At 30.7% G+C, this 22,496-nt stretch overlaps 2 protein-coding genes across 2 annotated transcripts; both read left to right on the forward strand.

Annotated features, from left to right (window-relative positions):
- Positions 1–4,965: 4,965 nt before the first annotated feature.
- On the forward strand, positions 4,966–5,688 carry LOC140184810 (uncharacterized). The gene is made up of 2 exons (XM_072237989.1): positions 4,966–5,265; positions 5,419–5,688. Exons 1-2 carry the CDS (start codon positions 4,966–4,968, stop codon positions 5,686–5,688), a joined length of 570 nt encoding a protein of 189 aa, XP_072094090.1.
- A 13,919-nt stretch (positions 5,689–19,607) lies between these two features.
- On the forward strand, positions 19,608–22,191 carry LOC112803255 (protein FAR1-RELATED SEQUENCE 5-like). The gene is made up of 2 exons (XM_025846764.1): positions 19,608–22,022; positions 22,123–22,191. The coding sequence occupies exons 1-2, from the start codon at positions 19,608–19,610 to the stop codon at positions 22,189–22,191; spliced, it is 2,484 nt and encodes an 827-aa protein (XP_025702549.1).
- The last annotated feature ends 305 nt before the right edge of the window (positions 22,192–22,496 follow it).

Raw genomic sequence — 22,496 nt, forward strand, 5'->3', positions numbered from 1 at the left:
TGTTTTCATATATTATTATTATTATTATTATTATTATTATTATTATTATTATTATTATTATTATTATTATTATTATTATCACTTTTTTTGTTAAAACAAAGCACATTTTTTTTCTATTGTTACATATCTTTTTTTTACTAATAAAAATTAATTTTTTTATTTTTTTACACTATTATTTAACTAAAATGAAATAAAATAACAGACTAAAATACACATTGATGCTCTATGCACGAGAAGTAAATGACTTTATTCTTTAACAAAATAAAAATATTAATATTATAATTAATAATTAATTAATTATTTATTATTTTACATATATAACACATTTAAAATAATAAGATAACACATAAAATATTTTTGGTACACACTAATATTATTAGGCCTACAACCTAATATTATTAGAGTCATTCTTGTTAGGTCTACAACCTATTATTATTATTATTATTATTATTATTATTATTATTATTATTATTATTATTAGAGTAATTACCTAAATCAGTTTTTGAGAATTTTTAAAATGGATATTTTATTTTTCAAGAAAAATTAATACACAGATCAATTCCTAAGATATTATTCCGGCAGACAAATCAATTCTCAATTCAGTTTTTGACAGAATAATTACCCAAATCAGTCCTCAAAAATTTTTAAAACGGACATTTTAGTCCTAAAAAAATTAATACACGGATCAATCTTTAACATTTTTTCTGTCAGACATAAAGTCCCATGCATGCCCATTTTACTTTTACTATCTGCCGACCTTTATTATTATTAACTTAACTTTGTGCATGTGGATCATGACATTATCATATTAATACACTTTTTTCATTAGAAACAAGTAAGATGAATAATGATAAATTTGGATCCTCTAAATTTTGAATTTTCATTTTAGAGAATAAAGTGTGATCTCTCACCATTTATTTCATAGGTGTGATCAAGAAAAAATATGAGAAAAAAATTATTTAAGGGTGAGAGATTACACTTTACCCTCTAAAGTTAAAATTCAAAAATTATTTAAGGGTGAGAGATCACACTTTACCCTCTAAAATTAAAATTCAAAATTTAGAAAATCCAAATTCAATAATGATGCTACGAAATCCAAATTAATAGGACATCTTTTAATATAAATATGTTTTTTAAAATAGGACATCTTTTAATTATATTAAATACAAAAATATCAAATAATTTTAACCTTAAATTTCTTGTAAAATAATTTCTAATAATTTTATTAAATAATAATAATAATAATAATAATAATATTATTATTATTATTATTATTATTATTGTTATTATTATTATTATTATTATTATTATTATTATTATTATTATTATTATTATTATTGAGTGACTATATATATATACTCATGATTAAATTTATCATTATTTTTATCCAAAACATACAAAAAATTATGATATATTATTATTGTGTAATTAATAATAATAATAATTTTATTTTGCATTGCTTTTTTTTGGATGAAAAATATTATGTTTAACGGAGAAAAACGTTGAAAATTGATTTGGATATTAATTTTTTTTTGGGGACTAAATTGTCTGCTTTTAAAATTTTTTTAGATTGATCTGGGTAATTATTCTGCCAAAAATAATAAACGGAGACTAATTTGTCTGCCGAAGTAAAACCTTAAAAATTAATCTGTGTATTAATTTTTTTAGAGAATAAAATATTTACTTTTAAAATTTTTAAAAATTAATTTGGATAATTACTCTTAAAATAATGATAATAACATTAACAATTATAATAATAAGAATAATAGTAATAATAATTTTAATAATAAAAATAATACTAATACTAATTATAACAATAATAATGATAATAGAGATATTATAATAATAACAATAACGATAATAATGATCCTAACGAAAACATTAATAGCAATAATAAGTGAAATAATAATTATAACAATAATAAGAAAGAACAGTATAATAGACAAAAAAATACCAGTATAAAAACGAAGGTTATTAGAAGAAAAATAATATTAATTATAACAATAAAATTAACTTATATTCAAATTTATTCTAATTACTACAATTTAATATTTACAAACCGATCCTTATATTTTTGGGTATCTTTATTTATTACCTGATCTTTCAAGGTGCGGATTATACTTCTTCTACTAAAAAAAAACTTCTTTATATATAGGTGAAGTCTCTGGTATGGATATATCAAAATATCTATACCTCTAGATCATACGTGTGTGAGTCTAATAAAAAACGCGTGTGTTCGTTTTTGATAACCTGTAAAATCAGTCATTTAAAAAAGTGCCACTGCAATAGCAGTGGGTCAGAAACTTTGTTCAGAAGTGATCTTGTGAGAACAGAAAGATTATTTGCTAATGTGATATTATTAATGGAATGTTGGGATAAAATTTTTTGGGCCATGGATTTCGTGGGCTTAACGAAATTTTGGCCAGATTGTTGGGCGTGAAGAATATAAGAGAAGAATTGTCTATGTTTTAAAACCCATAAGGAAAGGAGAAAAAATATAAAAAAAAAATAAGAGTGGAGTGAAGATCCAATAAGATTGAAAAACAGGCATAGTGCTACATTAAAAATATGTGAACATTAAAAAAATAAAAAAATTATTAATTATAAATTTTATGTTTCTTAAGTATTTCATAATGCATTGGTGTCATATTTAAATTTTAATATTTTTATTTATTTTATTGAAAATTGAATGGACTAGAAAGTCAAAAATCTAATTAAATATTTTTCATCAATTAAGAGAGGTAATATATACCATTATACATAACATTCTTATTATCAGTTAACAGAATTATTAAGAAATGTTAACATACAAATAAGAAGTATTTTCAGTTTCATATTATCTATTTATTCTCAATATATTATTCTTGTTCCGATAAAATTTATAAAAAAATAATTCTATTAATTATGCCCATTAACATTGTTATTACAATAACAAATATTTTCGTTATATTCAATCATAAAATTCATTAAATTTGTTGGTAACTCTTAAAGCCTATATTTATTTGAGTAATGCTATAAGATTTTTTATGAATTAAGTCTAACTAACCTAACAATAAAATAAAAAAAACGATATATAACTTATAATATATTTTTGTCGTACTAATTCATATAAATTTATCATCATACCGAAATAAACACCTAATTTCATTATATTACTTCAAAGATTCATTCAAAATGGATGGCATAAATACCATTCAACTATATTTTTTTTACAGCGAATTTTGCTTTCATGTTTACATAATCATCGCGTTGATTAAAAAATATCTCATTTACAATGAACATTATTTTATTTTAATATTGAATAATGGACCTTAGGAGTTATCAATAAATTTTATTTTATCTTATTATTTAATTTAGTTAGACTTAGTTTATAAAAAGACTTATAATATTACAAAAATAAATATAAATTTTAGGAGTTACCAATAAATTTAATGAACCTTATAATTAAAGAGAACAAAAATATTTGCTACTATAATAACAATGATAATGGGCATAATTAATAGAATTATTTTTTTATAAATTTTGTCGGAGCAAGAATAATATATTGAGAATAAATGGATAATACGAAATTAAAAATATTTCTTATTTTGCATGTTAACAGTTCTTAATAATTTTTAATAAAATAAATAAAAATATTAAAATTTAGATATGGCACCAATGCATTATAAAATACTTAAGAAATGTAAAATTTATAATTATTAAAAAAAAATTATTTTCTTAATGTTTACATATTTTCAATGTAGCACTATGCCACTGTTTTTTAATTTTATTGGATCTTCACGTCACTCTTATTTTTCTTTTTTCTTCCTATTTCATTAAAATATTTTTTCTCCTTTCCTTATGGGTTTTAAAACATAGGCAGTTCTCTTCCTATATTCTTCACCCCAACAAACTGGCCAAAATTTTCTTAAGCCCACGAAGTCCATGGCCCAAAAAATTTTATCTCTAAAATTCCATTAATAATAACACATTAACAAATAATCCTCCTGCCCTCACAAGACCACTTCTGAACAAAGTTTCTGACCCACTACTATTGCAGTGGCACTCTTTTAAAGGAGTGATTTTGCAGGTTATCGATAGCGAATACGCGTCTCTTATTGGACTCATACACGTATGATCCAGAGGTATAGATATTTTGATATATCCATACCAGAGACTTCACCTATATATATACTAGGAAAGTACCCGGACATGAATTAAAGAATCACATATAATAACTTAAGATCATATCCGAATATGAATGACGTAACATTAAACCAAATAATTTACATCACATTCCACGATAATTACATATTGCATCGATGCCATGAAAGAAAACAAAATCACAAAAAATCACCTTAAAACATTTTTCAAAACCTCCCTGTTACCTGAATGTATTAGCTATAGCAGATTGGCATACTTAGCTTAGTTAGCATTTATAATTGATAGTTAGTTACTAATTAGCATATTCAATTAGTCTAAGATATTTATCATGTAAGTTGTTATATAAAACAGGGTTTGCTAACTGATTCTGTTAGCTTCCATTTTATCCACATCACTTTCTCTCTCTATCAAAACAGATTTCAGAATCTTCTCTCTACCTTCCCTTTCTATTCTTCTTCACCATTCCAACTCTGCAACCCCCTTTTCCAGCTTCCGTTTTCACATGGTATCATTGCCGGAAGTAATCCCGGGCATCTTCCATATTCTAAGCTTCTTCATCTACCTCTAGATCCAACATCTTTCCCAGACTCACACAGTAGAGACTGATGAGAGCTGTTCATGAAATCTCTAGGGTTTCGGTAACAGTGTTCCGATCAGCGAGTTAGGGAATCATGTCTTGGAATTGCTTTCGTCTTCGTTCTTTCCCCTTCTTTTGCACTCATTCGACAGAATTCGTTCATTAATAGTGATCTGTTTTTTGTACCGAATCACTTCCAATCTTCATCTCTTGGATTCTCCTCACATTCTTGCTTTTTCTCTTCAATGGATTCCACTCACAGTGACGTCAGCTCCACTGCAGCTTCCAATGTCGATATTAACACTCTTTCGCAGCTTCTCCTCCAACTCACTCAACTGCAGAATCGCACGAGTCCAGGAATGGTGCATCCTCCTATTGATCAGAACAGTCCATACTTCTTGCACCCAGCTGAAAGTCCTGGTAATCCTTTAATTTCTCTCCGCCTCAATTCTCAAAATTACACCAATTGGTCCCGCTCGATTTCATTGGTGCTCGAGTCCAAGAACAAAATTCCCTTCATTGATGGCTCTCTCCCTCGACCGGAGGTTACCGATCCAATGTATGCGGCTTAGGGCCGTTGCAACACCTATGTCCTCTCTTGGCTACACTTATCTCTCTCACACGATATTCTTCAGAGTGTCATCTGGAGAAAGGTGGCTTCAGATCTGTGGAATGATTTAAAGAAATGCTATTACCAGGGAGATTTGTACCATGTCTCTGAACTGTATGAGGAGCTGTATAGTGCAAAACAAGGTGATCTTTCAATTACTTCCTATTTTACCAAGATGCAAGCAATTTGGGAAGAAATTGATAACTTCAGGCCAATTCCCATGTGTCTTACCTGCACTAGCAAGTGTATCTGTGGTTTGGAAGAAATGCGACGGTACCGCAATGAAGATTCATTGCAAGATTTCTGCGTGGCCTCAATGATCAATTTGCAACTGCCAAAACCCAAATTATGCTCTTGAAACCCCTCCCTGACATGGATTCTGTGTTTGCAATGCTAACCCAACAAGAACGCCAACTCAACCCTTCAATTGACACTCCAGATTCACAAATTCTATACGCTGCTAATTCTGGTTACAATTCCACCAGAGGCAGAGGCAGAGGTAGAGGGGGTGTGAATGGTAGAGGAAGAAGTTCAGGCAGGTCTCATAGCACAAAGCATTGCTCCTTTTGTGGCAGAACGGGACACATTGTTGATACATGCTTCAAGAAGCATGGCGTTCTCCCGCATTTGCAGAAACGTGGAAGCATCAATAACACTTTCACTGATGAGAATGACGAAATCAGTGCATTACCTTCAACTACTGTTAAAAATGGTGAGAATCCAAGTTATAGCTTGACCAATGATCAACGGATTGCTTTAATGTCCATCCTACAACAGTCAACCCAATCTAATCAAACTATCAACCAACTCACTACATCAACTGAGGCAAAAGACTTACAGATCACCAAAGGTACCCTTTTATTAGCTGCATCATTATCTGTCAATCAAAAATTTCTTAGATCAGATACTTGGGTAGTGGACACAGGTGCTACTGATCACGTTTGTTTTTCTCTAAATGCTTTTCAATCTTTCAAAAATATTGAACCTGTTACTGTGCACATGCCTGATGGCTCTATCGCTACTACTACCATTGCTGGTACAGTGATTTTTAATACAAATTTTTACTTAGAGAATGTTCTTTACATCCCTACTTTTAAATTCAATTTGGTGTCAGTTTCATGAGTTACAAAGGCATTGAACTGTCTATTTTTATTTTCACATACATGGTGCCAGATTTGGGATCGCCATCTATTGAAGATGATTGGCACAGCTAAAAGCAGCATGAGTTTATATGTACTGGGTCACTCAAATGATCAAACTGTAGCTCACTGCATTGCACAGCATTCATCACAAACACTACATCACACTTGTGAGAACACAGTCTCATCTACGCAACAGTCACAACTATGGCACAACAGACTAGGACACTTGAATAATTCAGCTTTGCAAACACTGCAAAAAGATTTTTCCTTCATCAAATGTAACAATAATGCTTTAGCTTGTGAACCTTGTCATTTTGCAAAACAGAAGAAAATTCCTTTTCCTATCAGTAGTTCAATAGCTGACTCGCCTTTCAATTTAATACATGTTGATATTTGGGCCCTCTATCAATTGTGTCTACCTCTGGTTTTAAGTACTTTCTTACTATCGTCGATGACAATAGCCGTTTTACTTGGATTAAGTTCATGAAAAATAAATCTGAGGTTTCATTAATTCTGCCCAACTTCATTAAAATGGTTGAAACCCAATTTTCAAAAACCGTCAAATGTGTCAGATCAGATAACGATCCGGAATTCAGCATGCATAATTTCTTTGCTTCTAAAGGAATTTTACAGCAAAAGTCTTGTGTGAAAACCCCTCAACAAAATGGGATAGCTGAGAGGAAGCACCAACACATTCTTATGGTGACTAGAACTCTACTTTTTCAATCAAATGTTCCAAAGATTTTTTGGGATCTAGCAGTGGCACACGCTGTGCATCTCATCAATAGAGTCCCTAGTCCCATTTTACAAAATCTTTTCCCCTTTCAAAAATTACATGGCAAATTACCTGATCTAAACCACATCAAAGTTTTTGGTTGTCTTGCCTTTGCATCCACTTTAACTCAAAATAGGAAGAAGTTAGATGCACGAGCTCAAAAATGTTATTTTCTCGGATATAAAGAAGGGATCAAAGGATTTTTTCTCTATGATCTAAAAACAAGGCAAACTTTTCTTTCTAGAAATGTCATATTTTATGAGTTTGAGTTTCCATTCAAAACCAACCCTGCCTCTTCAGATGTCAACTCTGCTGCTGTCACAACCACATCACATGTCCCATGGATAGACCCTTTTGCATATCATGATCATCTTTCGTTTTACCAACATGTGCATTCAACTCCAATTCTGCATCAGCATCAACCGACTTCCGTCACTGACTCTATTTCTCATAACACTGCAAGCTCAATTCCTAATGCACAAGCCTCATCCTTGTCTCATTCACATACTCACATGGACACTCATGCCTCACCCTGCACCTCTTAGGAAGTCTAGTAGGACTAGGCGAACACCAGCATATCTAAATGACTTTCACTGTGCAAATAATACCACTGCTCAACAAGTTATGCCAATTTCAAAATGCAAATATCCAATTTTAGATTCAATGTCTTACTCTTTTCTGTCCACTAACCAATTGAATTTTTCTCTTGCTGTTTCCACACATAATGAGCCAAAAACCTATGAAGAAGCCATCCAAAAAGACTGTTGGAAAGATGCCATTAATGCAGAACTTCTAGCACTTGAGCAAACTAAAACTTGGACTCTCACCTCTTTACCACCAGGGAAGAAAACTATTGGCTGCCGTTGGGTGTTCAAAGTCAAATTCAATCCTGATGGATCAGTAGAGAGGCACAAAGCACACCTGGTTGCAAAGGGCTATACACAACGATATGGTTTAGACTACATGGACACTTTCAGTCCAGTGGTTAAGATCACTACTGTGCGATTGGTACTTGCTCTCACTGCAATCAAGGGTTGGCACTGCCACCAATTGGACGTAAACACCGCATTCCTTCATGGTGAGTTGAAGGAAACAGTATATATGAAGCCTCCCCCGGGATTACCACTCTCCTCTCCCGATTTGGTTTGCAAACTTGACAAGTCCCTCTATGGACTCAAGCAAGCTAGTAGGCAGCGGAATCTTAAGCTTTGCTCTGTTCTTCGTGCTCACGGGTACCAACAATCGAAGAATGATTATTCTTTGTTCACAAAACACAAATTCGAGACCTCCTTCACTGTGATACTTGCTTATGTTGATGATCTCGTCCTTGCTGGAAATGATCTCGCTGAGATTCAATCCATCAAGACCATCCTTGATCACCAATTCAAGATTAAGGACTTAGGAAATTTGAAATATTTTCTTGGCTTTGAAGTTGCAAGAACTGCCAAAGGAATTGCTCTTTATCAGAGGATGTATGCTCTAGATCTCTTGGATGAGTGTGGCCTATTAGGCATAAGACCAGCGAGCACGCCAATGGATTATAGTCTCAAGCTTTCTAAGGACTCAGGAACGCTACTCTCTGACGTATCACAATACCGCAGATTGGTTGGCAGATTAGTGTACCTCACTAACACGCGTCCAGATATCAGTTTTGCAGTGGGTAAACTTAGTGAATTTCTCAGCAAACCATCTAATATTCACCTCCAAGCAGCATATCGTGTCCTTCGCTATATCAAAACAGCTCCGGCCTCGGGGCTATTCTTTGCAGCAGATTCTGAGCTTCGCATTTCTGGCTTTGCTGACTCAGATTGGGCACAATGCCCCGACACGCGACGCTCCATTACTGGTTTTTATTTCTTCTTGGGCTCTTCACTCATTTCATGGAAGAGTAAGAAGCAATCTACTGTTTCCAGATCATCTTCTGAGGCTGAATATAGGTCACTAGATGTGGCCACCTGTGAGGCTCAATGGCTCAACTACTTGTTGAAGGACCTCCGCATAGATCACAAACTCCCAATCTCCCTGTACTGTGATAGTCAATCAGCCAGGCATATTGCGGCTAACCCTGTATTCCACGAACGCACCAAACATATCGATATCGACTGTCACGTTATTCGAGATAAGCTTCTCAGCGGCCTGCTTCATCTCCTACCAATCACCACTACAGATCAAGTGGCGGACCTATTCACCAAACCTCTATCCCCTGCTCCTTTTGATTCTTGTGTGTCCAAGCTTGGCATGCTTGATTTTCATCAACCAAGCACGGCCAGCTTGAGGGGGCATGTTACCTGAATGTATTAGCTATAGCAGATTGGCATACTTAGCTTAGTTAGCATTTATAATTGATAGTTAGTTACTAGTTAGCATATTCAATTAGTCTAAGATATTTATCATGTAAGTTGTTATATAAAGCAGGGTTTGCTAACTGATTCTGTTAGCTTCCATTTTATCCACATCACTTTCTCTCTCTACTAAAACAGATTTCAGAATCTTCTCTCTACCTTCCCTTTCTATTCTTCTTCACCATTCCAACTCTGCAACCCCCTTTTCCAGCTTCTGTTTTCACACTCCCTAAATATAACATTTATAATATTGATTTTGTATGTGCAAGAAAAATTAGTTTTACTTAGTTGGACTGATAGACAATTGCTTTGGATAATTCAAATTCCTAAATCTTTAGCCAGCCATAAGTTTTGATTCAACTGTTTATGTTCAAATATAAACCCTTCAAACATAATTTAGATTTTAACAAATACAGATCAAATATTCAATTTTCTCTTTTTGTGACCACCTTCCATATAAACCTAATTAAAAATAAAAAATTACAAAATATCAAAGCAATCAACAACACAATCTCCAATCAAATTATTAATATAGTAGACCTACTTTTATATTGATGGTCTTCTTTCATTCTAAATGCATTAGTTTGCATCTCAATCAATTTTTTTACATGGTTGTACGAAACACGTGTTCATTTTCTAGTATATTTATAAAATAAACGTTATATTTTATATAACACTACCACAAAAACGGTATTTAGCCACCAAATTTTAACTACGAACACTAAATCGTGATAAAAATAAATGAGCGTGTCTTCTATTTATCACGAAACATTACGACAGTGGCTAAAATTTAATCTTTTACTACAAACAATATTTTTTGTAGCTGTATTTCTTGCTTACACTAACGTACCATGGCTATTCTGTCTTCAATAAATTAATTTTTTAAATAAATTTATTAATGTATAGTATCATTTTTTTAATATTCTAACATTAACACATATTTATGAAATTAAATCTAAAAATATAAAAAAATGAATTTAGATAAAATAAAAAATTATAAAAATAAAGATAATATTCTAATATTTGAGTTAATTATAAAGATAAAATTTATTTAACTAAAATAATATAATTTGAATAGATAATAAAAAGTTCAATAATTTGTAAATATAAATTTTTTTTAGTTTTTATTAAAAATAAATTATTTATCATTTTTTGAATTTAAAAAAATGAGAATAAGTTAAAAAAAATTAATCTTTATTTATATGGTTTAGTTTAGTACATACTATATATTTTTGTGAGTACTGTACTCTTATTATATGTATAATTATCTTTTTAAAAATTATTTTGTGAAATTATGAATCAAATTTTTTATTTTTACTATTATTTAATTGGTATATTCCATTAATTAATTATTTTACAATTATTTTTAGTTATAAAAAATTAATACTAATTAATTTATGAGTCACTTGTATAAAAGTTTGAAATTTTATTAAGTAACAAAGAAATTAATTTATAAAATTTCTTATAACAATTTTATCTGATAATTAATTTGTCTAATGTAATAAAATTTTAGTAACTAATTTAGTAATTAAAATTTATTAAACATTAAAATTTTCAGGTAAAAATATTTACAAAATTTACTTAATGTATAACTCTTATTATATTGTTTCATGTATAATAGGTAAATAATTAAATAATAGTATATTGTTTAAATCATCAACTATCAACTGCATGAAATGAGAGATTGTGATGGTCATATATTTATTAAAGTAGTTTTTCGGTTATTTATTGTTATTGTAATAAAAATTAAAAATAAAAATATTACAAAATCAAAATTTAAATTTAAATTTTTTATTATATTTGATCATTAAAAAATAAATAAATAACTATTGTATTAAAAATAAAATAATTTAAGGTATATTTAGTAGATAATAAACAGTAGGATGAAAGAAATATTCTTAAGATTAAAGAAAGTTAAAAGACAATTTAAACAACATTGGTCAAGCTGAATTTTTAAAATTTAAAATTTTAATATGCGCTTAACTTCTGAAGTAGTTTTTGGCGGAAAGTTAAAATAATCACGGACAAATTTTAATATAACTTCCCATCATTCACGTTGTTTTTTAACTCCTACTTTTCTGCAGCACCTTAAAAGCACTCTCTTTAACCACACTATATGAACCCTATCATATGACAGGGTATCCTCCAAACTCAAAATACCAATTTTTTCTTTGTTATTTGTTAGTTTTTTTAGTAGATTTTTTCGTGAAGCAAAAACATAATAATTCAGAAGAGACCCTTTTAGCAGAACTACGATAACACAGAATATCAACAACAATGAAGAATTTGCAGAAGGTTTGGGTGAAATAAGTCTCAACCAACTGTACCTACCAGAAAAGATTATAATGATCCTTTAGTTGTGAATGTCAAAGGTATATGAAATTTCAATTTTTTTTACGTGATTTTTTGAATTCTAATATTTAGTTTATTTTTTTTATTCAATTTTATATTCATTGCAGACACTTCTATGGGAGAAATTACAACTGTCAAAAGGACGACAATTCAAGTTTGGCATTTGAAAATGGATGAAAAAGACATTATGGAACTTGATGGGCATGGACAAAATCGAGATAATGACGTAAATTTATTGATACAATTTCTGGGTGTAATGGCTCGTAGAGCAACGCTGTAAATTGGAATTTTGGAAAGGTCTTTGGTGTTGAAAATGTATGATGTGTGATAAATTTAGAGAAACTGGGTGAAACTTTAGAGAAAAAGCTATGGATATGACAACTCTGTACAAATTTTTGTTATCAAAATACAGTGATAAAGTGCCTAATTTATCCAGTGATATGTTAGACATTTAATTGATATATTTAATAAGTAATAGTTGAAATTTTAAATATATTTAATCTAGAAGGGATTAGAATTTATTTTATTTATGTTAAATTTTTTTAATTTCTTATTATATATAAGTTTAGACTATTATTATTATTATTATTATTATTATTATTATTATTATACTGAATTCTTATTAGTATTTTTTTATGGAAAAATTGTTAGATATTATATATTTAAAAAGTTTGATTTTTGTTATTAATGTAATATATATAAATATAATTTTAATTTAATAAAATTATTCAATTAGAGCAAATTAGTACAAATTAGTCCTGAATTGTATGTGAAAAAGATAGTGAGTTAGCCACAAAAATAGTGTGATTAAATAATCCAACATTAGCCACACAAAAAATGTGGCTGAAAAATCCGGCCTGCACAAATTAACTACGGATGAAGTGTAGTAGAATTATACTTTTTTATTTAATTATTTTAATTTAGCCACGGCATTATGCGTGGACAATGATATACAAATTGTGACTCTTTGAAGGTCTTCACGATGTTTAAAATTGTGGCTAATAACGCTAAAATCGTGGCAAATTAAAAATGCAACCCCCGATTAGCCACAAATATTCTTTCGTGGCCAATGTATAGTTGCTACGGTTATCTTAGAGTTTAGCCACAATTTTTTTCGTGGCTAAACCCCTTATTTCTTGTAGTGTAATTATTCAGTGGCCAATTTATTACTCTGTTCTGTATAGAAATAATTGATACAAAAATACCATAATAATAATAATAATTTATAGTTACACCAATATCACTAAAATGTCTAAATAATTAAATACAGAGAGAAGCATCAACCAATACTTAAGAATTGAGTATTTTCATCAAAGCATATAATCCCTTTCGAACATATAATTCCATCATAATAAATGAATTATTATGGAGAAGGATCGAAGGAGGTGATGAAATTGTGAGCGAGAAAGAAATTTGTGTGAAAGCAAGAGAGAAAAGTGACCGAGTTTGGATTAAATTTTAACATAATATATAAGAGGTTATTTTTGTAACTTTATATTTATGAATATTAAACGGATACCCATAGAACAAATATTTTTATTCCGTCTCCGTCCCGTTTATTACACTGGGCATCAGTACCCCCTCTCCGCCACCCACGGGCCGCGGAAAAAAATGCTCTCGAAATCTGCTCCACGGCGGATAAATCTCTGTGGATATTCACCTCGGCGGAATGAGGCAAGGGATAAATCTCTGAGGCAAGGGAGTTGAAAGAGGCGTCGGAATGGGAGAGGTTCTGCAGAGTGGACAAGTAGGGTGAAGCCTCAGCCATGGATCTATGCACTTGATATGGAATTGGTGGCCACAATCAGGTAACACCCTAAGCATATCACTACCCTTGTAATCTGCAAGGCATATAGAACAACATGCACAAGTTGAATCATTCTTCTTCAGTTTTTTTGCTTCAGAGTACAACAACTTTGGATAACTCACAAGTGATTCTTCATCTATTCCAACTTCAAGCGCATTCTGTCTCCTATTAGGAGCTGCAGGAGGGAGTCGTTGCTGATGGTGTCTGTTGCAGAAGTAAAAGGTTAGGGTGATGGTGGTGATAAAAAAGACGATCCCAATGTAGATTCCTATGCCATAGACATAGCCGGTGATGTTGCTGGATCCAACGTACACCCCACTTGTTGTGTTGCTCATTTCTTGGAATTGAATCAGCAGTGATGATTGGTGTCATGGTGGAAGAAAGCCATGAAATTGATGAAGCAATTGCTGTATGTTTTATATATTTGCCACTTGTATGTTGTAGCATTACCATATTATATACATTAACAAGAAGAAAACCAAACAAAAAATTACAAAAATGTTATGCAAATATTTTATGTTTGAGATGTTATGTTGAATATTATATCATTTATTGTTAAATAATATAACGTGAGTCAGCACAATAATGTTAAACATTTATAGGGATAAATACATGTGTATTTTACTGTAAATACTTATATTATATGAAGATATTTTATATTTCACGTGAATATATTGATAACTGAACATTTTTATATTATAACTTGATTAAATATTAAAATATTTAATAATTTTTTATTATTAATTTTATGCGAGTACGTGATCATTTTATTTTATATATTTTGATGTTGATTATTATAATTCAGTAGTGTTAAAGATAAACACATTTTATAATTTATAATTATTAATTAATTATTATTAATATTTTAATAGTATAAAATTATATTTAATAAAATAGTATTATATATTTTTTTATAATTAAATATTAACTAAATTTTAATAAAAATACTGATTTCTCAAACTTTTTCATTATGATTACCTCTTCGCACTAAGGCTATGTTTGGTTGGAAGGAAAGAAATAGAGAGGAAGGAAATAGAAAGGAAAGAAAGGAAAGGAAAGAAATTGAGTGGATTGTTATTTTCTTTAGATGTGTTTGGATGAAGGGAAAATATGAAGGAAAGAAATGTTATAAAAAGATAATTTTATTCTTATAATATAAATGATATCAAAAAAAGTAAAGGGGTAATATTGGAAGTAGAGAGAGAGATTTAATTTTCTCTCCATTTTCTCTCCATTGTTGGAGGGAAAAAAAATTGGTGGGTCCCACCAATATTTTTTCATCCATTTTCCTTCCTCTCCCATTTATCTCCTCAACCAAACAAGGGAAAATAACTATTTTCCTTCCTATTTCTTTCCATCCATTTTCCTTCCTCCCATTTTCACCTCAAACAAACACACCATAAATTTGTGCAGATCAACTATTTTTTGAATCATATAATCTTGTATCTTACTATGTCTTTATAGAGATATTAATTAAAGCCAGATTTTTTTAATTAAAAAATTAAAATAAAAATTTATAAGTATTTATTTTTATACGAAGTTGATGTGACTAAATAATTATTAAAAAATTAATATATCTTTATAATTATTTTATTAAAAAACTAAATAACTCTTTTTTATTGACATGACTAAAATATTTTTTACAATAAAAAATTAAGATTAAATAATATTAATCTAATAACTTTAAAAATGAACAAAATTTAAAACCAAAAAACAAAGCAAATTAAATTCCTAATTATTCATATCACCTCTTAAGTAAATATAAAAAGAATATGTCATTTGAATTATAATTTATTGACAAATAAATCTATGTTCGTGAAAAACAAATCCATATTCTTGTATAAATTAGTTCGTTATTTAAAATTTTGCAAATATTTTTTAATTAATATCAGTTAATTTTTATAAAAAGATTATTTATTTTAAATTTTAAACCATAATCATAAACTATATTAATCTTACCTATTAAATTATAAATTTTAAATTTTTAAAAAAATAAAATTAAACAAATTAACTAATATTAATTAAGTAAAATATATATATTTTTTATATTTTTTCATACTTTCGTTATTGTTGCCAATGGGGGCGAGTATACCTACGCTGCTTCTGTATGTTATAAAATATTATTAAACGTTCTTCAATAAGAAAAGATTTTGCTGCACGCCATTATAAAATGCATGTGTGTGACATAATCTTTGTGTGTTGTTATATTATATATGTTCGCTATGTACTTAACTATGGTACTTATCATTTCCATATTATAATTTATATATACCCAATAACTTGGCAATTGCCCTATTTATAATATTAGTCTCCCTGTTCCACTCTAATAAGCACATATACTCTCTCATGATTTTTTTGGTGACTATACTCTTTCATGATTTGATGAGCTAATAAGATGTTTGTTTATAAAATCACTATTTTTTATATGAAAAAATATAAGTAATTAACAATATTTTTAAATAATATATAAATAATATAAATTAATAAAATAAAAAAAACAATTTTAAATTTAATTAATATTATTAAATTAAAGTATAATATATTTTTATTTAATTAGTAATTATTTATATTATTTAAAATAATTATTATTTACGTAGTATTTTTTTATATTTTTTGTTAAAGGCTCTTATCCCAATAGAAAAAAAAAAGGTCATCACTGAAGATAAGGAGAAGGGATGGGATGCATGTGTGAAGGGTCACGCCAGAAGCATGGAGAGAAGATATATTAATACCGAGAGCAACACACAATATGTGACTATGAATAAGTAACTGCTCAATCCGCATCATTAGCCCACTTAATTCTTATCTTATCCTTTCCTTTTATCCGCGGCCTAATTACATGAATAATACTCACATAAAATTGATTAAACTATTTTTTAAGTAAAAATAAATTTAAAATGTTAATAATAATATGTTAAGCAAATTAACTAAACATGTTAAATTCTTTGTTTTCAACTATAAATAATATTTAAAATATTAATAGTAATACGTTAAGAAATTTATCTATACATGTTAACAATTATAAACTTTGCATGATTTTTAACCATTTTTCTGTAAATAATCATTTTTAGTTTATTTTATTCTATCAATATATTGATTCCTTTTATCTCTTGCCTTTATTATTATTTATTATTAGTTTAAAATTTGAGCTACGTTGGTGTCAAATATTGATCTATTTTAAATATTTATTGATATTTATTCATAACATTAATATTTATTATTTCTAATTTTAAAAAAATTGTAATAAAAATTTATTGTACATTGTATAAAATTATTTTAATTTTTTGTTTATAAATGCTAAAATATTTATTATTTTTCTAGCTCATATTAACAGATTTTATTTAAATATAAAAGCTATTATGTTTATATTTTTAAATGAATATTATTACACTACTGTTATCGTTATATAATCCAAAAAATTAAAATTTTAATAAAAATAGTTGATATTCAAATCACACAAACAAATACTAAGTGACACTTATTTATATTATTAGACCCTTAGCGGCTTAATTTATTTTATTGTATTTATGTATAGTTTAATTATAAGAAGATTAATATATATATATATATATATATTTTTTGAAAGAATTAATTTACTTAATATACAGAAAAATTAAGTGATTAATCTTTTTTATTATATTGATGTTTAATTCGATTAATAATTTTTTCAAGTGGTAACCTTTAAAACACATTTTTAACTAAATTTTAAAAAATAGATAAATGAACTATTATAAAGGTAAAATTAACTATTCAAAAAAATTTTTTAGTATGTTTCTAGCCACTGGTGTATGTTGTTTCATAAATCTATTTTATTTTTTTAATCTATGTGCAAAAAAACTTATACATGAATAATAAAAAATTTTGACGTTGTATAAATTGAGTGGTTAATATTTTTTTATTATATTAATGTTATTAATGTTTAATTAATTACAAATTAAAAAATAAGTATATGAAATTTAGAATGGTTACTGTTAATTTATATGTTTAATGTTTTTTTTCAAATGGTAATTTTTAAAACACATTTTAACTAATTAAAAAAATAAGTAAGTAAATATATTTGTTGTTATTATTAGACCATACTTATTCAATATTTAGATCATTTATTTCAATTTATATAATATCCCAAGTTAATCTTTAATATATATAAAATATATCTAACTAATATGTATATAAATATTATATTATAATTTATAAGTATAACTTGAATAACTAAGGTTAGCACTTAGAGCTCTAAATATATGTTTATAGAAAATAAATACTATTATGTACTCTAATATATTATGTATCATTTTAAAAGAGGTTAATATTTTAATTAAAAAATAATAATTATATTAATTAAAACACAAAACACGTGAAAAAATATTCGTACACTAAATACTTTTGATACATGATAAAAATATAGTTATTATTAATTAATAAATATTTAAAGTATTTTTAATTAATCAAACAAAAGAATTTTGTATAATTATTCTTAAAAAAATATTAATGTCAAAATAGTATTTATTATAAAAGATATACACATAGTTAGAATAACTAACAAAATTAATCACTTAATATATTTGTTTTAGATATCTATTATTAATAAATTCATAAATATATCTTAATTGTTATTGTAATATGTCATTCATCACCAAATAAATTTAGACTGAGATATGATTGATGTAAAGACTAAACTCCCCAGTTTGTCGTTTTATAAATTTATTGTTCACTCCATCATATAGTTTTTTCCATTTGTTCGATTAATGCTAGGATTTAGTCGGGAGCGATAGACAAACAATGATTTTTCCTATCTTCTTATATGTGGAATTGAATAAGTTTGTTTGATCTAAAATTTTTTAAATTTTTAGAAAACATTATTTTCTGTAGAACCTACAAATATTAAGATACTAAAAAGTTGGTTTCTAATTCAGTTGACTTTAGTATAAATGAATTAGATCTAAGACTTACATGAATCAGCTTTTTGTGAACGTGCATCTCTCGTTGATTATTTGTCACTGGCTCATATTTAGTGATTACTAAAATTACTATTTACTTTTAGTTTTCTAGAATCAATAATTGTGTTGCTTTTTTTTCCTTCTGGATTTTTATACCACTGATAGCACCTTTCTTCAAAAAGAATTTGTTCATGCTTTGCTAGTCCATCAAATTATTCTTGATAGGAATCATTTAAGGACATTAATGATAGGCAATATGTTGAGTTGGTAAGGTGGTTAGTGTTATGCGTTCTGTTTAGTCAGTTAGGGAGTTAGTGAACCAGTTAGTTAAGAATCTGTTAGAGTTAAGCTTCTAAAAACAAGTGGGGTTAGCTGCATGTTAGTTGGGTATTAAGTTTCCATAAACTTCTAGATCCACCCATTGTTACAGCTATAAAAGCAAAAGCACTGACTCACTATACGATTTTGATTTTTCAATTCACACAATGCAGTATCACATTTCAGATCCAACTTTATCAAATTTTTCTTTCTTCAACCTCTCTTATCTTCAAATCTTCTTCTTCGTATAACCACTTATACAGATTCTGATACCATTGATCTCCACTACTTTCTAGGAGTTCAAGAAGCAAAAATAAAAGGGTGAGTTATAGCCTGCACCGGTCCAATTGAGGAGATTGATGCACCTGTCACCTCTGACACAAGTATTTGCTTTGGTGGCAGGTCTTTTTGTTTTTTACAACATTGCCTATATAGTTTTGCATATAGTGTTATGACCCCTCTATTTAGACAAGTTTGCATTTAAACCCCCACTCCATGAATGGGCTGTTGACTCACCGTTTTAGCCCAGTTGGTAGAGCGAGGAGATGAAGAGCGACTGAGAAGCCCTAAATTTTTGGCAATTTTTGGTTACAGAGTATTCGCTGTGATGTCCGTGAACGCCATTTCTGCGCAGGACTGCATGGAGGAAGAATCCGCGGCGGACGAGTGTTATCGGCCGTTGTCTGCCGAAGAAAAGGGAGGCGATGGTACCGATGCCTTTGGTCCAGGCGGCGACGAATTCGGTGACGAAGTTGATGATGGGGAATTAGGGGTAAAGTCGGATGCAGAGGAGAATTTTGGGGATAGCTTCTTTGACAACTGGGAAGAGAGAGCACTGGACGGCGTAGCAGAGTTGCGGTGTGTAAATTTCAAGGAAATAACTGCAAAGGAGAGTATGATGTGTCATTTTCCGGATCGATCGGTGGCATTCTTGTTTTATAGTTTGTATGCAAAGATGAATGGTTTCGCTGTGAGGAAGAATAAGATTCGGCGAAATGTGAGGAATGAGATTACTCAACAAGAATTTGTATGTTTCCGGCAAGGGTTTAAAGGAATGGGGTCCGTTAACTACGGCATGCGACACAAGCATGAGCCAAAGGCGGAGACCAGATGCGGTTGTGAGGCAGAGATGCGCGTCCACGTGCACTCCGAAAGTGGTAGATGGATAATATCATACTTTCAGGACTTTCACAACCACGAGATGCTGGACGATAGACTGACTTTCATGCTACCGGGCCATAGGAAAATGGATGCAGCCGCCCTGGAACAAATGAACATGATGCTTAGAGTTGGGATTAAAACCCCACAGATTTATTCATCTTTTGTGCAGACTGCCGGGGGATTCCAAAACCTTCCGTTTCTAAAGAGGGACATGTATAACCAGATAGGGAAGCAACGGAGGATCATTGGCGGGGATGCGACGGCTTGCCTTAAGTTCCTGGAGTCAACGGCGCAGGCTAATCCTGGAATGTTTGTGCGTTATTTGGCGGACAAGGATGGTCGTTTGGTGCACCTGTTTTGGTCGGATAATTGCAGTCAGCTGGATTATGATTTGTTTGGGGATGTGGTGGCATTTGATGCGACATATCGGAAGAATAAGTATATGTGTCCACTGGTTGTGTTTTCTGGAGTGAATCACCATAACCAAATGATTGTGTTTGCCGCTGTGCTAGTTGCAAATGAGAATGAGCAGACTTACACATGGTTGCTGCAACAGTTCCTGGACGCCATGGAGAGCAAAGCACCTGGGTGTGTGATAACAGATGGGCATGGAGCGATGAAAAAGGCAATCGAAGCGGTGTTTCCTGAGGCCTATCACCGTTTGTGTGCGTGGCATCTGCTGAGGAATTCCACTTCTAACCTAAGCAACCCCAGATTTACTTCTAAATTTAAGAAATGCATGTTGTTCGATTATGAAGTGTGGGAGTTTGAAGATCATTGGCATTATATGGTGGATGCGCTTGGCCTGTCTGATAATCAATGGGTTTCTGACCTTTACTCTAGGAGAAGGATGTGGGCAACTGCACATATAAGGGGCAACTTCTTTGGGGGTTTTCGTACAACGTCAAGGTGTGAAGGATTGCACTCAATGCTGGGTAAATTTGTGCAGTCTCGCCATAATTTGAGGGACTTTGTTGAGCAGTTTATGCGTTGCATATCCCAAATGAGGTCCAGGGAAGCACACTCTGATCTGTTATCCGTGGTTGGGGAACCAGTTCTACAGAGTCCATTTCATGATTTGGAGAGGTCAGCAGCAAAGAAGCTGACCAGGGCAATTTTCTTCAACTTCAGGCCCATGTTTTTCCGCGCTTGCACACCGAAGGTACGAACACACACATGGACCCAGACTTCTGATACATTCACTTTGTGTAGGTCAGCTAATGTGCGTAGGGAGTGGCAAGTGTGTCACTATAGTGACAGTAACAGTTTCAAGTGCTCTTGCTTGCGAATGGAGTCCCTTGGTATACCGTGTGATCACATTGTAGCAGTGCTGGTACATTTGGAGATGACTGACATACCAGATAGTCTTGTTCTAGATCGTTGGTCCAAGAGTGCTCGCTCGAAAGTAAGGGCCTTTGTGGAGAAAGGTCCGTTTTGCTGGGATTCAACGATCACCTGCCGCAATTGGATGTTGAATGATTTATGTAGGGAAATGTCTGTTCTTGCGTGTCGTAACGAAGCTGAATTTGCGGACATGACGGATAAAGTTCTTCATAAGATAGCGCGGCTGAAAGAGATTGAGGATTCTGGTGATGCAGTTGGTCTGAATGAAGTTGGGGAGGCTTCAACACTAGAGGGCTGTGTGAGGGATCCACAGCTGGTGCGGTGTCAAAAGAGGCAAAGAAAAGAAACGGTGAAGGGGGTGAAGAGGTGCGGTCTTTGTCGCCAGAGAGAGCATAATCAAGTATCATGCCACTTAAATCCCAACAGCAGAATGAATACACAAGAGGGTGCATCATACTTTGGCGGTGAAGGTGAAGGTGAGACTGGCACAATGGAGGACTCGTCTGAGGAGGAGGAGGTAACAGTTTGTCAACAAATTTGTTTAGTCGTACTTTTCATTTAATGTATTGACCATTCATGGATTCGTAGTTCATGGCTAACTGAATGTATCGTTGTAGCTGCCGACATGGGACGATGCAGCGGACCTTGCCCTCGACGAGGGCTATGATTCACAGGGCAGAATTTAGTTACCATTCGTGTGGTAAGTGCGCTCACAGCTCAATCCAGTGGGAATGCGGGTCTTCATATTAGGCAAAGGTTAGGTGATGCAGCAGGTATTTTTGTTTCGTAGAAGATCATGCTTGATGTTGTATGTTTGGACAAACAATGGTTAGCTATAGAAAACTCTGTTTTGGACTGTTATACTTTCAAATCGACCATATTCAGGCCGCTATATGACATTATCTTGTAACGCGCTATATTGAGATTGGAAACTGCACTAACGTATCCATGGTGCTCTGTGAATTGCAATTGAAAATTAGTGTAGGGCATC

The sequence above is a fragment of the Arachis hypogaea genome, chromosome 5, assembly GCF_003086295.3.
Source record: "Arachis hypogaea cultivar Tifrunner chromosome 5, arahy.Tifrunner.gnm2.J5K5, whole genome shotgun sequence".
Lineage (NCBI taxonomy): Eukaryota > Viridiplantae > Streptophyta > Magnoliopsida > Fabales > Fabaceae > Arachis > Arachis hypogaea.